This window comes from Sturnus vulgaris, chromosome 2 (assembly GCF_052056855.1).
Source record: "Sturnus vulgaris isolate bStuVul1 chromosome 2, bStuVul1.hap1, whole genome shotgun sequence".
Classification (NCBI taxonomy): Eukaryota; Metazoa; Chordata; class Aves; order Passeriformes; family Sturnidae; genus Sturnus; species Sturnus vulgaris.
Window position 1 is genome coordinate 37,025,280 of NC_142244.1, and position 15,320 is coordinate 37,040,599.

The 15,320-nt window shown below is 39.2% G+C and overlaps 1 protein-coding gene across 11 annotated transcripts in view; it reads left to right on the forward strand.

Moving 5' to 3' along the window:
- Positions 1–15,116, forward strand: part of PICALM (phosphatidylinositol binding clathrin assembly protein) — a 66,500-nt gene extending 51,384 nt beyond the window's left edge. For 4 of the 11 annotated variants that reach the window (XM_014875731.2, XM_088159266.1, XM_088159260.1 and 1 more), the window contains 6 exons: positions 464–563; positions 2,305–2,328; positions 4,330–4,389; positions 6,657–6,761; positions 12,744–12,846; positions 13,770–15,116. In XM_014875731.2, the coding sequence (XP_014731217.1) occupies positions 464–563; positions 2,305–2,328; positions 4,330–4,389; positions 6,657–6,761; positions 12,744–12,836 (382 nt within the window). In that variant the 3' untranslated portion in view covers positions 12,837–12,846; positions 13,770–15,116. The remainder of the gene's footprint in view (positions 1–463; positions 564–2,304; positions 2,329–4,329; positions 4,390–6,656; positions 6,762–12,743; positions 12,847–13,769) is intronic. The other 7 variants (XM_014875732.2, XM_088159261.1, XM_014875736.2 and 4 more) reach the window with 3 other exon arrangements.
- The last annotated feature ends 204 nt before the right edge of the window (positions 15,117–15,320 follow it).

Below are 15,320 nucleotides of genomic sequence, written 5' to 3' on the forward strand. Positions count from 1 at the left end.
AAAGATTGTGAAACTGCAACCTTGGTCTGGCAGCTGACCTTTAGACAAGTGAATTGTGCAGCATGATGTGTATTCAAGGGTAGTGAACATCTGCTCTAGCAGCAAAGTTGAGAAATGGAATTGGCGAATTTCAAGTTTATTGGGACCATCTGTGCCAACACTGAAATAATTCAGAAATCTAATATGCTGTGATATGTAACTCAAATGTCTTGACCCGAATCAGATACATTAACTTACCTATTCTAGGCAACTTGACTGAGGTGTGAGGGGGCTCATGCTGAACCTCTTTTCTTACTTTTCCAAGTCAAAACATGTTGTCACAAAATTTTTTATCAATCCCTTTGCTAAATGAGCTTCATTAATACAAGAAACCTCATTCCCAATTGGAAATGGTGTTTACCTGAGAAAGTTTTATAAGAAAGCCCAATGTTTTCTAACATTTTTTTTTAAAATTTATTTGAAGTGATGTAAACTGGACTCAGCCAGGTGAAAAGAAACTAACTGGTGGTTCCAACTGGCAGCCCAAGATTGCACCTACAACTGCGTGGAATGCTCCGACGTTGGTAAGCAAATGCTCATTTTTAAAATAGTGAGTTCCCTGCAATTTATATCTGCAGGGTGATGTATAATGGATGACCTTGAAAATGGTCTATAGTTGCAGTAAAAGGATAATAGAAAATTGAAGAAGTAGTCATTTGGAGCTGTGTACTACTGGGATTTGTTTTTCTTGTCTGCGATTCTAGTAAATAGTTTGTGATGTGACGTGCAGGTTTAACACAAACTTGAGTAGTGTTTGAGCAGCATCTCTCATGGGAGATGGGGGTCTCTGGGTTTCACTCAATGGACTTTTCAAGTGCATGTGGAGACAGGACAAGGGGCAATGGCTGTGAACTGACAGAGGTCAGATTTAGATTAGATACTAGGAAAAAATTCTTTACTGCAAAGGTAATGAGGCACACCAAAGGTTTCCCAGAGAAGCTGTGGATGCCCCAATCCCTGGAAGTGTTCAAGGCCAGGCCGGATGGGGCTTTGAGCAGCCTAGTCTAGTGGAAGGTGTCCCTGCCCACAGCAGGGGGATTGAAGCAAGGTGTGATCATCCAACCCAAACCATTCTATGAGTTTATGACATAAAACTCTGAATTCCAGTGAGTGAGGAGGTACTTTACGGTCTAGAAAAGTTGAAGTGTTAGTGTCCTTCAGGTAAATTTATAGGTCACTCATCATGACACTGTAACTTAGCCAGCTTTGGGGGTGGGAACTGGCCCCACTGATACTTGCAGAGGTGTCTGTGGCCACAGTTTTCCTAATGGACGTAACTTCTGCTTTCCTGCCCCAATGTGTGCAGTTGCTTTTAATCCGTGTCAGTTTTGATGAGCAAGTTCACGTCTATTTTAACAGGTAGTATAGGCAAGGATTTTGGGGTAGCAGTGTAGGGACAGTGCTTTTAAGTACATATTAAGGCTTTACAGAGGTAGTTTTCACAATGTTCACAGAACATTATTGCATGTGAATCCTACTCACCCTTTCACCAATAACCTGGGGAACTGTACCTGGACTGAACAGGTAACAAACTGCCCCCAAGGATTTATTGTATCTGACTCTGACTGGGGGAGGTTGAATCCACAGTGTAGTAATGCAGCGTTGTGCATTTGGAAAGATAGAACTTGCTTCCCTGCATCCACCAGCTCTTCCCTACCAGATGTCCCCTATCAACTCTCTACACTTATTTAGGGAGAAATATGTTTGTTGATTCTTACTGGAGGGTGTGTAGTTATTGAAGAAATTGTAACTACTTATCTACATTAATGACTAGTGGTTTGAGTTTACCTGTGTGCTTGAATCTGTTTAATAACTCATGTCTTATATCTACATCTTGTGATGATAAGTCATTACGTTTAACAGTTTTTATTATGAAGAGATACTGTTGAGACACTTCCTGTGAAACTGCTCTATAAACATCAAAAACTTGAAATGTGAGGGGGAAAAATAAGCTTTGTTTTCCTCTGCTGGTCCATTTATTGTGGAGTTGCTGCTGCTTGCTAAATAAATATGCTTTTGAAAGTCTTTGGTGAAAAAGGCATATACCAAATAAATGGACTATGCAAACCTATGTCAAACCTAATACCAATGACAGTATCACAGGTGTGTTGTCTCAGTGAATGACTTGAATTACAAGAATGTGTTGGAGTAAACATTTAATGTATTTGTGAACTAAAATGCTATCTGTGTATATTCTGTTGTGTAAGTATTTGCTTCTAATCCAGTGTTATTGCATTATGTAATTGTTCTCCCTGGGAAATACAGAATGGCATGCATTTTCCACAATACGTAAGTCAAACAACCCACAGCCTTTTTGCAATCAACTGGCATGCTGATATTAACCACTGCTGTTGCAGAATCTCATAACCTCCTTGCTATTTACACATTTCTCATTTGAAAATCTTTGGTGTGCCAAAAATTGAGCTTTTCCTAGCATACACAAACTTCATAGGTGGTGTGCAGGCTCTTGAATTGAATGATGGCATGGGAAATACCGAGATTATTTTTCCTCGCTTTAAACTGTACCATCTGCTGCCAGAGAGCTGGGGTGTGTGTCTGTGCTGCCTTTAATGCATTTGGTGACTTCTGAATGAAGATAAAAATACTGTGTTTGAATAACTGCATGAAACCTCACAGGCTTCTGTTATACGTGGCACTTGATCCACATTTATGGTAGATCTTGATTTTTATTTTTTTTTTATAAGTGGGGAGAGACCAATATGTCATGAATACTCATATGAAAAAAAAAAAATGCAGATAGTTTACAGAGGGCAAGAAATAACCTGTGCTTGCTGTCTGAGGAATGCAGGCTTTCATTTCAAAGGACTTTTTTCTTTATGTCAACAGTAATATTGGTCTTTCCCTGTATTCTGTTTTTATTCCAGGGTAACTCTGTAACTAAAGGGTGGTAGGTCCTTATTTGAGCACTCAACAATAAGTTTATTCAGCATGTTTGTGTAGGTGTGTACACAAGCAAAACAAAAAAAAAAGTTGTAATTTTCAGGTTAGCTTTGCCCCATGTGAAACACATGGCGACTATACTGTCTAGATGATTTTCTATCTGTTCTCATGGCAATTGAAATGCCAGTTGCACTGGCTCTGCTATATAAGAAAAAGCAGCTGATAGCTTAGAACTGAATTCAGAAGCAGCTTTCTTGATGCCCTGTTCTTGATGAAACAATTTATCTGCTTTAATTGATCCACTATGATTAAAGCTTTATTGTTTGCTCCTTTCTGTAGCAGTAATGTCTGTGTTCCAAGAAATGCTTATCATGTTTGTCTTAAATAGAAATCCCTACAGCAAAAGCATGAAAATTACTGTTTTTTTCTAAAAGGGAAGACTGACAGGAGGTGGAGTGGATAGGCAGCAAGCTATCTGAATATCTGTAAGCACCAGTTTAGTCTGAAAAAAAAAAAATCCAACTCTTTTGTCCTTGTAATAGTTAATACTAATTTAGAAAGTGGATAATAAATTGTAGAATAAAGAATATGGCTAAGAGATGAAGTACTGTCTATATTTCTAAGAGTTATCAGCTGTTTTTCTACATATATATTGCCAAGCTGTTTACAAAACAGAAGCTCACCCAGGCTTTGTCTGTTGATAGCAATTGTATTGTACCTTCATAAAAGTACAGTAAGCACACCAGGGTAATATAAATGTATCTGCTGAGCACTAAGAGGACTTCTGGCATGTTCAGGTGCAGTGAATAGAGTGAGGAAGAGGAAATGCAAACTGGGTATTCCTGTGAGAGTCTAATTTATATTAAAACTTGCTAGGAGAATCCCCATAGTATGTCCATACTGGCTAGAGAGAATTCCTGTAAGTGTTAGCAGATGGAATGGTAATTTACTCTTTTGGTCTTTCAAATTCTCTCTTAAGACTCCTTGTGTACCATTACTTTTGATACTGAAATATAGGTATATATTTAATGGGATTTTAAAAAGTGCCTCTACTTCATGAATATTTTCTCTCAAACTTCTTTGAGTCTTGTACTGTATTTTCTAAATAGGATGTTGAGAGAGTGGTACTTGCAGTTTACTTCAAACAGCCAGAATCCTAACATAAAAGCAAATACATTGTTAGAGATTTGTCAAAATTGCCCAGAAACTTTCGCTTAGGTATTGCACTCCATCTGAAATAATTAGGGTGCACTCTTAACATCAGACTGCAAATCCTGTTTATTCTTTGCAATGTTCATCATAAGCTGAGTGCTGCAGTTATCCTTAGAAAGCAATGTCTTTGAGTATGCAGCAGATCTCCTCTCAGTTCACCACTGTTTCTCACGCCAGGCACCCCCTGTAATGGCCTATCCTGCCACAACACCAACAGGAATGATGGGCTACGTGATGGTGAGTGCAATTGCTACAACTCCAACCAGGCAGATGCTATGTGTTGTTTGATTGCTTATTGTTTGATAGCTCTTGTTTTTCTGAACTGTTCTACTGAAAACTGAATTTCAACTTCGATTCATTTATTCCTCACCAAATTATTAACTTCTGGTTTTCTGAACCACTTACATGCTGTTTGTCTGAAATTAAGTCTGCCCTTCCTTACTTCACTTGTTTTATTCATAATCCTCTTAAAATGTAATGAGATTATGTTTAAGGACCCTTCCAACCCAAACCATTCTGTGATTCTATGAAAAATAACGTGGTGTCTGTTCCTGGTGATCTTTATTGGCATAGAAATAAGTGTATCATAGAAGTAGGTTTATAGTGTCAGTATAAATAGCTACTTTCAGAACAGAAATGGTTTCTTGGTGAAGTGAAACCTTCCTTAAATACCTTCTACTGAGGTTGAGAGCAAGTATCTGTGATGATTAATGCTACAAAAGTGCAAGTTTGTGACACTGCACTGTGGTGTGGTTTTGTTTGAGAATTGGATCTGTTAGTGACACACCAGTGCCTCAAGGCTTTTGACATAAACCTGACCTTCTTGCTTTTTGCTCTGAAAATGTTTGTTCTTACCTTAAATTTTAGAATATTTCTGAAATTACATGCCTTAGCTCTTCTTAGTACGGTTTTGATGCAGGCACAGCTTTCCAGGGTGAATAAAAGGCAAGAAAATTTCATTCAAGCAGTTATTCTATTAAATGCCTCACAGATTAAAGGAAAAAAGTTAAATGTTTCATCATATAACCAAATTAGTTTAATGACTTATAACTTGTATACACTTGTAAGTGAACTGCAGAAGGGATCAACTGTGTTCTTGAGTGCCTCTTGGGAGAGTATCATATATCATTCCCTATCCACAAACTCCCATATTTTTGATCAAAGCTGTTATGATTAAATTAACATTAGTGTGGATTCTAACTTGATCTACACAACTTTGCTCTTATGGTACCAGCAGCATTTTCATAGTTATTTTGAGTCATCAGCGAGGAAAGGTAACATATGTAGTATACCAGAAGTAATCTTCCTTGTTATGTTTAATTGTGGGGCTTAAATGTCACTGTGAAATGGAAATTGGGATTAAGGAGCTGTAACTCTGTTACCCTGAGTTGCTGCTGCTTGTTCAAACACGTGCAGTATCACACGTGCAGGTGGGTGAGATGGGCCATGACAGAATGACCAGTGGGCTCCATAGCACATCCTGAAATCTGCCCTAGCTCATTCAGACTTTACTGAAGACATTTACCATGAGCAATCTCTGAAATGTTGACTCAATTTACAACCCTTGATGTGGAACCTTTTAGTTTTTCATAAAAGCAGTAGTGGGGACCAGAGTTCTGAGGATGGTCCTCTTTTAGTGCAGACTTTTCCCTTGAGTTCCCATATGTTGTGAGTGTGCTGGGACAGGCAGCTTGCTTAGTGCCCTAACACTGTGCCTGGGCATTCCCTGGCTGCTGCTTCCTATGTCTTGGGCCAGCAGTTGTTCAGTTGTTCTTATAATTTTTTATAGGGTGTTTTTGTTAGAGTCAGTTTATTGAATGGGTTCACCCTCTGATTGCCCAAACAGCTGAGGACTACCACCACCACCAGGATTAGTCAGGAAAAAGCTGCTTGGAATGGGGATTGCTTCAGTAGGACTGCTGCTGGCTGTCAACCTAAGGCTGAGAGGAATGCCAAAAGCAGTGCCAGAGATGGGCATCTGTGTTAAATATAATCTGACTTGTAAGACCATTAATACACATTAAACTTGTAATTTGGCTCAGCTGGAGTGTTGGTAACACTGATTCTGATTGCATAATGACTTAACATTAATTCCACATACAGCTCTCAGTTTTCAGTTTTGTCCTGAACTCTGTCAGCACTGCACTGCTGTCTGCAAAACTGTGCTTGTGCTTTCAGAGGCAGTCAGGGAAGTGCTGTCAGCCCTCATGTTTGGGAGCAGAAGGACCAGCACAAATGCTTGTCAAACAAGTGTTTTTGTGCTTCATATCTTTGCAGGAAGAGATTGAATGGGCTCAGTTGTTATTGAGAAAATTCCTTTGAAAGGCTCTAATGTTCCTTTCTGGTAACGTTTATTTTCAGAATATTGTAGAAGGATCTCACATGTTTGCATATCTCAAATATGACTGAGACTTTTCACCCACTTGCCATTTCCTTTATCTCCTTAAATACTTGGCAATGTATTAATGCTGTGTGTGATTTGATGCTGTCTGGGTTTTTTTCAGCCATCACAGATGGGAGGCATACCAGTAATGACACAGCCAACTTTGATATACAGTCAGCCAGTCATGAGACCACCAAACCCCTTTGGCCCTGTACCGGGAGCACAGGTGTGTATATTCAAATTATTGGTGCTGGAAATGAATTACACGAGGCAGTTTCTTTAGAAGTATACTTAATATGTTAATTTTATACATAGATATAATTAATATCTCTTACTTGTGTTGGGCAAATTATTGCACAAGCCCAGTGGTTCATGGGAGGCTTGCTTCCTATGTGCTTGTATCCATGTTGACAGAAGCAAGTTCAGGTTACCAAAGCAAAGAGGGTAGGTTTTTTCAGGAACTGTTTTTCTGGGAATGTGACAAAGAATAGGAAAAGCTGATGTCTGTGCTCTTTGCTGAAGATGAGGTTTTTCCCCAAAGTCATGTTCCATGCTGCTTTACCCTCAGTGTGGCTTGTGAGATTGGCTATTACAACTTTTTCCTAAGTATATGTGTTACCATTCTTTCCCCTGTTACAATTAAAGGTATTAGATTATAAAGTACCCAAGATGCAAGGTGTGTGCTTATATTACAGCATTTTGTAGGGCCCAAACAAAGTGTGTATAGCCTTTTATGTCCATGACTGCATTGGATGGGTTTGAAAAAATTGTGAACTCAAACTTAGTGGAACCTCAACCCACCACCCAGTTCGACCACCTCAGTGGGAGGCACATGGCACATCTGTCTAGTTTTAATCATCATAGTCTCCAGTGGGTTTTGTGTTCCTCCATGGTTATGCAGGAAACTGCATTTGCAGCATAGTAAAGATGTGCAATAGCAATACCCATCTACCTGGCCTTTCCTTTTTAAGTCCTGCCTTAGATGGAGTGCTCCTTAAATCCCCTGGTTACCTGTTTCTCAAGATGTGTTATATCCATCTAGATGACCTAACCTACTGGAATGAGTGTGCCAAAGGGCCACTCAGAACTGATTGCATCAATACTGGAGTTAAATACATACCTGTTATTGATTTGTTTTACTGTTTGTTTTGCAAATGTCTGTCACTGGGAAGTTTCTATGTGAACCCACTTTTATAACGCAATAGGCATCCTTAAAAGAGGGGCTTTTTTTTACAGTTGGAAGAACATTTTAAAAAGTAGGAGGAAGAGGGGGTGGACCTCTCCTGACCACCTTCATAGTACTTTTGGAAAATTCTGAGATCATTAAGACTTGGTGTTTGTGAACTGCAGTTAGAGGCAGAGCCAAGTTTAGCTGGCAGACTGAAGCTCCAGGATTAAGTGTGGTTTTATTCACCTATCAGATGCTTCTTTTTCCAAGTTCACTCTGTACATCTGACTTCTATTAGAAAAATGAAATATATTGTGCCTGTGTTTTGATCTTACTATAAAGAGCTCTGTCTCTATAGGTGACTATTTAAAGGCATTCATGTGTAACTTCACCTAGATATAGGTTGGTTTAACTGCAGAGTTTGGGACTAGACTGTGAAGGGAAGAGAATTCAGCAGTAAGCTGGAACTAAAAAGAGCCTCAAGCATTTTCCAGTGCCTCAGTCTGATTCTTGAATAAGAAAGGTTCTGCTGTGTGCTGCCAGTGGGCTGTATGCCCATTGTCTTCTTCAAAATACAGCCTTGTGGACAGGGTTTTTTTCTAAATATCTTCTTTCAAATGCTTTATCTGAAAGGGATGCTGGTAGACTTCTCTAGCTAGAAATGCGATTCTCTTTGGCTTTTTCTTGGATTTCTGCGAGCTGCTTTGCACCTTCACTGTCACTTAAATAATTTGGTATTTTTTCACATGGGTTTTATACCATTTCAAGAGGACAGATAGTGTTTTTGACAGTTTTTAAATATTGACCAAGTAAAAGGATCTTCAAGGATAGGTGTCTTCTCTACATTTAAAAAAAAATAAATTGAAATGATCCTTAAAAAACAAAACACCTGCCTACCTGCCTGATTCAGTTATGAACAGGTAGATGGGTCTGAATAGCTCAGTGAGCCTTTCTGCTTCATTTGACGTTGCAGGGCGTGGCCTAGGTTGAATCCCAGCTGGCTGTCAGAACAGGAGAAAGAGGAATTAGTCACAAGTGAGGTGTGTGGAGCTATATTTATTGTCTTATCTGACATTGTTTAGCTCCTGTGAGAATTAATTGAAATTATTGAATTAATTGAAAACACACCCTTTGAGTCAGCATTTGCTGTAACCGAGAAGGGTTTTCCCTGAGACACACAATCTGTGTTGCTGGAAGGTGTTGAGTTCTCAGAAACTTGACATCAGTAAAGCATCTTAAATTAAACAAGGGCTGCATGTGAGAGCTTCCCCATACACAAGAGAGTTTGTTAATATATTATATATATATATATAGTATATATATAGTATAGCCATGGAGGGGAATTACACTTTTATCACACTGAATTTACTGTGTGCTGAGTCTTGAGGCTCTTCTGAGAGAGTATTTCACAATTTTAATTAATGCTCTTGTGACAGAAATAGAAAAAGGAAAGTAAAAGAAATAGGAACGTGTGTCCTTGATATCAGTAAACAAATCCTAAGGAATAAGAGTTATCTGAAAGGCACACAACTCAAAGTGCCCACGTGGATCACTGTAAACACCATTACACTAATACTGTTTTTGTCCATGGCATCATCACCTCCAAAAACTAAATTGTTTTTCATATTTACTTTTAAAGCATCAGATTATATCACCACTAGTCTCCTGACAGATCTTGGGTGTTGTCTACAGTAAAGAAAGCTGAAGGTACTTAAAAGCATGATGACAGATATGAAGTTGTTGCCAAAAATTTTATTGCTGAGTTGTAGTGAGTTGAGAACATATTGGGAAAATAGGCATCTTAATGTTGTGCAGTTTTTGTATAAATTAAACTGCTGTTCATAACATGATACTCTCAAGGATTAGTCTTAAGAAATAAGTTGGTTTTTTATCTCTAGGTATACCTATTTTACTTCTCTTCCAAGTGTTCTTGTTACATGCTGGCAACTTTTTTCCTAATTATTGCAGTCAAAAGCAAGGGTAGTTTGTGTTTTAAGGGCAAAATAATTGAGAATTAAACTAGAACGTTGTTTCTTTGAAAATCTGAGTGCAGAAGGCATTCATAGTTTTAAAAGGTGTGTAATTTTTCTTTGAAAATACTTATCTTGCAGTATTTCCCACCTGAGAAAGAAAATAAGTTTTCATCACGATAAAATAGTGGGTGTTGCCCACTGCAAACTATTACATGGTGCTACCCAGAACGGTGAGAATGGCTGGAGTTGTTTGATGACATTGTAGCTGCTCAGGGGGAAGTGTGTGTCTGAGGAGGGGGCAGGCTGAATCAGTGGTTCAAGCAGAGGGATGGCAGATGTGATACAGGACAGCAAACGGAGAATGTTCCAGACAAGCCAGATCTGACTGATGTACAGGGGCTGGAATGTGCCGGCCCATCACAAGGCCTGAGTGTCACAACAGGCAGCAGCAGGGCTTGGCTGTTAAACCAACAACGGTGTTATATTGGCCAATATAAAACGGTACAACTGGGACAAATGCAGGCGCCTTCACATGTCACGTTTCTGATGTGATTGTCCAGAAAGACATAGCCTTAGGAGGGAGATGCAGATGGAGAGTGCGAAATTTAAGATTTAAAATAGAATAAAGAAATCAGTCCACCTACTGCCAGCACCTATGTAAATTGTAACACTGCAGTTGTTAACACAGCCAATTGTACACTGCGAGTAGCAGGAGTGATCACCTGGGTGATGGAGGATAGGTAAATGTGCAAATGAGTAAGGTGGTTTGGTGGATGTCTTTTGTGGTTGTTTTTTGGCTGGGTGTAGGGGGGTTGATATAACAGGTGTTTGAAACAGGGTATGAAGAACAGGGTATGAAGTTCAGGACAGACTTATGGCAGAAAGAGATGCTTGCTTTGGCACATTACCCCTAAAATATATGCTAAAACAGCTTGACAGACTTGTTTCATGGGAAACCAGAATGTAGCTAATGATGGCAATCAGCCCAATGCTCACTTAACAGACGGGTTCATAGGTTTTACTGTGACTCCAGGGAACTTTGTCTTTGTTGGAGACCGTGAGAAGTGATGGATGATGCTGAAAGTAAGACTAAGCTGTCTGAGCAGCACAGTGCAGTGCATTTCACATCACACCAGTTCTGGGCAGTAGGGGCACTAAATCCAAAGCTCCAGTTAGATCAGGACTAGAGAAACTGATGTTTTAAATGCTGCTTCTTCGAAACTGCTAAGAATGGTCCTGGTTTTCAGATCTGTTTATAAACAGTAATCTGGAGAGATGCAATGTAGGAAACTAAATATACTTTCCATGTATTTTTTTTTTTAGGCCTCCTTTTTAATAATTAGAGGATTCTTGTTAAAATGTGTATTTACTGCAAGATGTTGTGTCTTGTCTAAATTCAATTATGGCATCAGGTTTTTTTTCCATGCATTTTAACCTGAACAGGCTTCTGAAATTTCCTGTCTGGTTACATGTTGGATAACACACTCTAACTTACCAGTCTTCCACACTGCTTTCAAATTGGGATGTTACTTTGGACTTGATATGGGTTAGAGATTTGACAGTTTGATAGGAGTTTTAGTATGTGACTTTGAGGCATTTGACCATAAAGAGGATGAGTGTCTCCTGAAATCAAGTGGCAGCAGGCATTCTTTGCTGAAGTTAGGACTCTATTGGACCATATCACTAATCTGCCTATGGTTTTCCAAAGGGAAGAACCAATTTTAAGATGGGAAATTCTGACATCCTGAAACTGCTTCTCAAGCATTTCCTATTCTGTCTCATGACTTTTCCATAATTTATTTCTGGTGACTGGATCTGAGTGCCCCATTGGGAGTGGGGTTTCAGGAGGAGATGATTCCAACACAGATCAAGCACGTACTGGTCCTGAAGGAAGTCCTTCTGCTCATGTGATTTCCGAGATAGACATTCATGTGAAAAATTTAAATGTGCAATGGCAATATTTACACTCTGAGCACTTCTGCAAACAATTCCCATGAGCAGATGCCCTGTCATGCGTAGGTTAGCAGGTGCCTGGCATTTCCAAAGGAAAAGGTCTTCATGCAGTGTTTTTTGCCATGGGCACAGAGTGCAAGTGACTCGGTTATGAACAAACTGTTCCAGTGAGGAACACCAATTGGAGCATGCTGACTTTGATTTGTAACTGCAAAAACATGCAGGGGGGAGGGGCCAATTGGATTTAATAAAACAACATTTATAACAGGAAAAGTACTAATACAGAAGTAAAAATAAATCAACAAATAGCAGATACTCCTGCAAGTATAGCCTGCAGATTATTGGTCTTTCCCAGCAGCAGCAGTGGCAATGTCAGTATTACCCACCTCTAAGTTGTGTGCTAATATGACTGAGTTTGTGGTGTGGTGCTTTAGGTACATGACTATAGGATGCAATTTTTATGAGTGTACAGACTATGAGTCACAGTCTTCAGTTCTCACCTAAAACAGCCACAGTAGCAGTTGATTTCTCATCTTTTATCTTTTTTTTTTCTTTTTTCTCCTACTCACAGATTATATCCCATGTTCTCCTCCCAGGTCCCAAATTGAGAATTACTTATTCTCTGCTATCTAGCCTCTTTTTATATACATTCTGTTTTGACAAGAAAAGATGCTGAGAGCTATTCCTTCTGGAGAAACCATCTGGAAAGCTGCCATGCTCTCGCTAGACCCCAGCATCATCTCTCCCTGCCAGGCTGTTGTTTTCCCAGTAAAGCAAAGAGAGGACTAACCTGTTTCACAGGAGTCAGGCTGAATGTTTTGTATCTTCTTTCGAGGAAAACTGATGTGAAGGTGTGAGGTTATCTGCTTGTTTGGCAAATGCCACTAGCGTTTCCTTTCTGCAGGGTCATGTCCAGCTTGTTTCTGCATTACACCAAACATTGAAGAGGCTTTGTTTTCCATATGACCAAACACCTTGTTTTAATAGTTGACTTCTGCAAAGTTTGCCTCTTAACCTCCCCTTGTCCTTTCATTACACGTTCAGCTTTCATATTCTGTCATTCTGAGACCTTGTTTTCTTTTTCTTTCCCTTTCTCTGTCGTCTTTCTTACTAGCTGTCTGCAGCATCCAGCCCTTCCAGTCAGAGTCCTCACAGAGCCTCAGGAAAGGATCCCTTTGCAGAGCTCTCTCTCCAGGATTTCTTGTAGAGCAACTTAGGTATTGTCCATTATTCTGGGGAGATGCTGGTGTTTGTGATATGAAACAAAAAATAATTCAAGTTTTATTAACATGGCTAGAACTGTTTCTGCAGGAAATAAAACCAAATCTTGTTGAGTTGGAAGCACTGTGGAAGTGACTTGGAAACTGTCTATTTAACTTCAGCTGTTTAGAGGCTGATTGAGTGGTTTTGCCTCAGTCCATTGCAAATAGAACCAGCTCATGTGGTACTTGCTGCAATTAGGGAGAAGGAACTGGTGCTACCTGTATTTACCACCTTATCAGGAAAATGTTCAGAGTTCCCCATTAGTAGCAGAGCCCTGAGTGCTGCTGGCTGAGTGCTCGTGTGGTTCCCCATGGCTTGACCAGAGAGTTCCCTTCATGCAGGAGGAGGTGCTTGTTTCACATGTGCCAAGGATTCATTTTGGTACAGAGTTGCAGTGGAGAAGTTGTGTTGTTTTTGACCAGTCCAGGAGCAGGTGGGAATTAAATAGTAAAATGAGTGACAACATGAAAAAGAAATTCAAGAATTCATAGTATAAACAGAGAGTACGCTTATTGCACACAGCAGCTGCTTTTCTCTGTGCACTTCCTCTGGTTCAACATGAAAAATGACCCTGAAAATTCTCTTCATAATGGTGTTGGTCTGTGTTATGCTGCCACTGGTGACAATATTTCAAGGATAACTAGGTGGGTTTTTTTTTAATGCAGAGCTTTTCCAAAGGCTGGTGTCGTTGGAAGAACATCCTGATGGCTTTTGTTGTTTCCTGGCCCTGATTTTTAAAAATATTTTATTTCTGTTCAAAACTTCAGATCATGGGGTAGCTTGGGCATCAGAAGAACGGAAATTTTTGAAGAAAAAAAGTTTAGCGTGAAGTCCTACTTCTGTTGCTTGTTAACCCCAGGGTTTTTCATCTTTCCAGATTCAGTTTATGTAACTGTGTTAGATGGAAGAGAAAGAAACGTTTCCAAAAGGATGTGCTCAGCAGTAAACTCCCACTTCCAGGAATAAAATGAACTTCAGTCTCTCAAACTCTCCTCTTCCATTGATGCAGTGAAATAATGAAGACCAATGAAAGAAGCTGGGACACCTCCATAAGAAGACATGAGTACACAACACAAAGCCAGGAATTGCCATGAATTAAGGCCAAGATCTATTTTTGTCCTAGTGACTAACATGTCAATACTGTCAGCTTCTAATAATATCCTTAATTGGTAACGTATGAAGAGAAGCCTTTCTTCTGGAAATTGATATTGGTGTTTGGAAATGCTGTCTGCATTGGAGATGCGTCCTTTACCGTAACTCGAAACAAGACTCTAGGCAGGGGAGGGTCAAATCCTAACTCTTAATTCTGCAGTTACCTTTTCTTCAGTCCTCACAAATGTAGGCACAGCAGTAATGGAAATTAACTTTTTTTAAAAATTATATATTCAGTTTGCAGTAGACATTCCTTATGTATTATTGTTTGTATTTATTTATGATTATCAATTTAACATTAATATTGTATCAAAAAAACCTCCTTATGAAAATGAGTATGGATGTATACAGTATGTCTGATTTTTATCCACAAAGAATGAATCTGATTCAGAATGCTTTTCAGCTGACATACAGAGCACTAAATATTTTAAAGGTCTGAATCTAATGAATTCTCAGTATATATGGGAATTAGGGAAGAGCTGTAAAACGCATTAATCCTTATAGTCAATTCTGTGCCTAGGATTTTGCAAGGGAACAGTTAACTGACTAGAAGAAGCACTACATTTTTAATTCAGCATTAGTGCATTGGGAAGGAACTTTATTGCTTTGTGCTTGGCATGTCATTATTTTTACATTTGACATTATAAGGCCTTTCCAAGATGAATGTGAGGAATTGCTTTCACTTTAAGACTTTCCTTCTCTTCTGTAAAAAAAAAAAAAATAAATTGAGGTGTTGTGTGTTGGGGGGGGAAAGCCTTTTCATTTGGCTCGTTTATGATCATGTACCTTTTAAAAGTAAAAAAGGGGAAGTAGCTTCCTTACATATGTTAGTGGGTATTTAGTTCACGAGGAATTAAAGTAGCGCTGTTGATCGGTGCTTTGTGTAAATACATCATAACTTCTGGGTGGAGTGGGGCCTTCAGAAGGTTAGTCAATGATACGAAAGCAATTCTGTACATGAATTAAGCATACTTGCTGCATTGTCTCTGCAGATTCTATTTTTGTTTAAAATATTAAAATGTATGTTAGCAAAAATGGGTGGATTTTCAAATAAAATGCAGCTTCCACAGAACTTTTGTTACGGTATGAAAGTCTGAGGTGCTTCTTTTCTTTTTGCTGCTTAAAATGTGCACTGATAATTGCTTTGTTTACTTAATAAAATACCAAATGTATTTCATACGTGCATATTGTATTGCAGGAAGTGCAGCACTCTGAACCTGTGGCTGACGTGGTCCATGCAGCTTCTTCCCTGGGCTGGCATCACAGACAGCCTCAG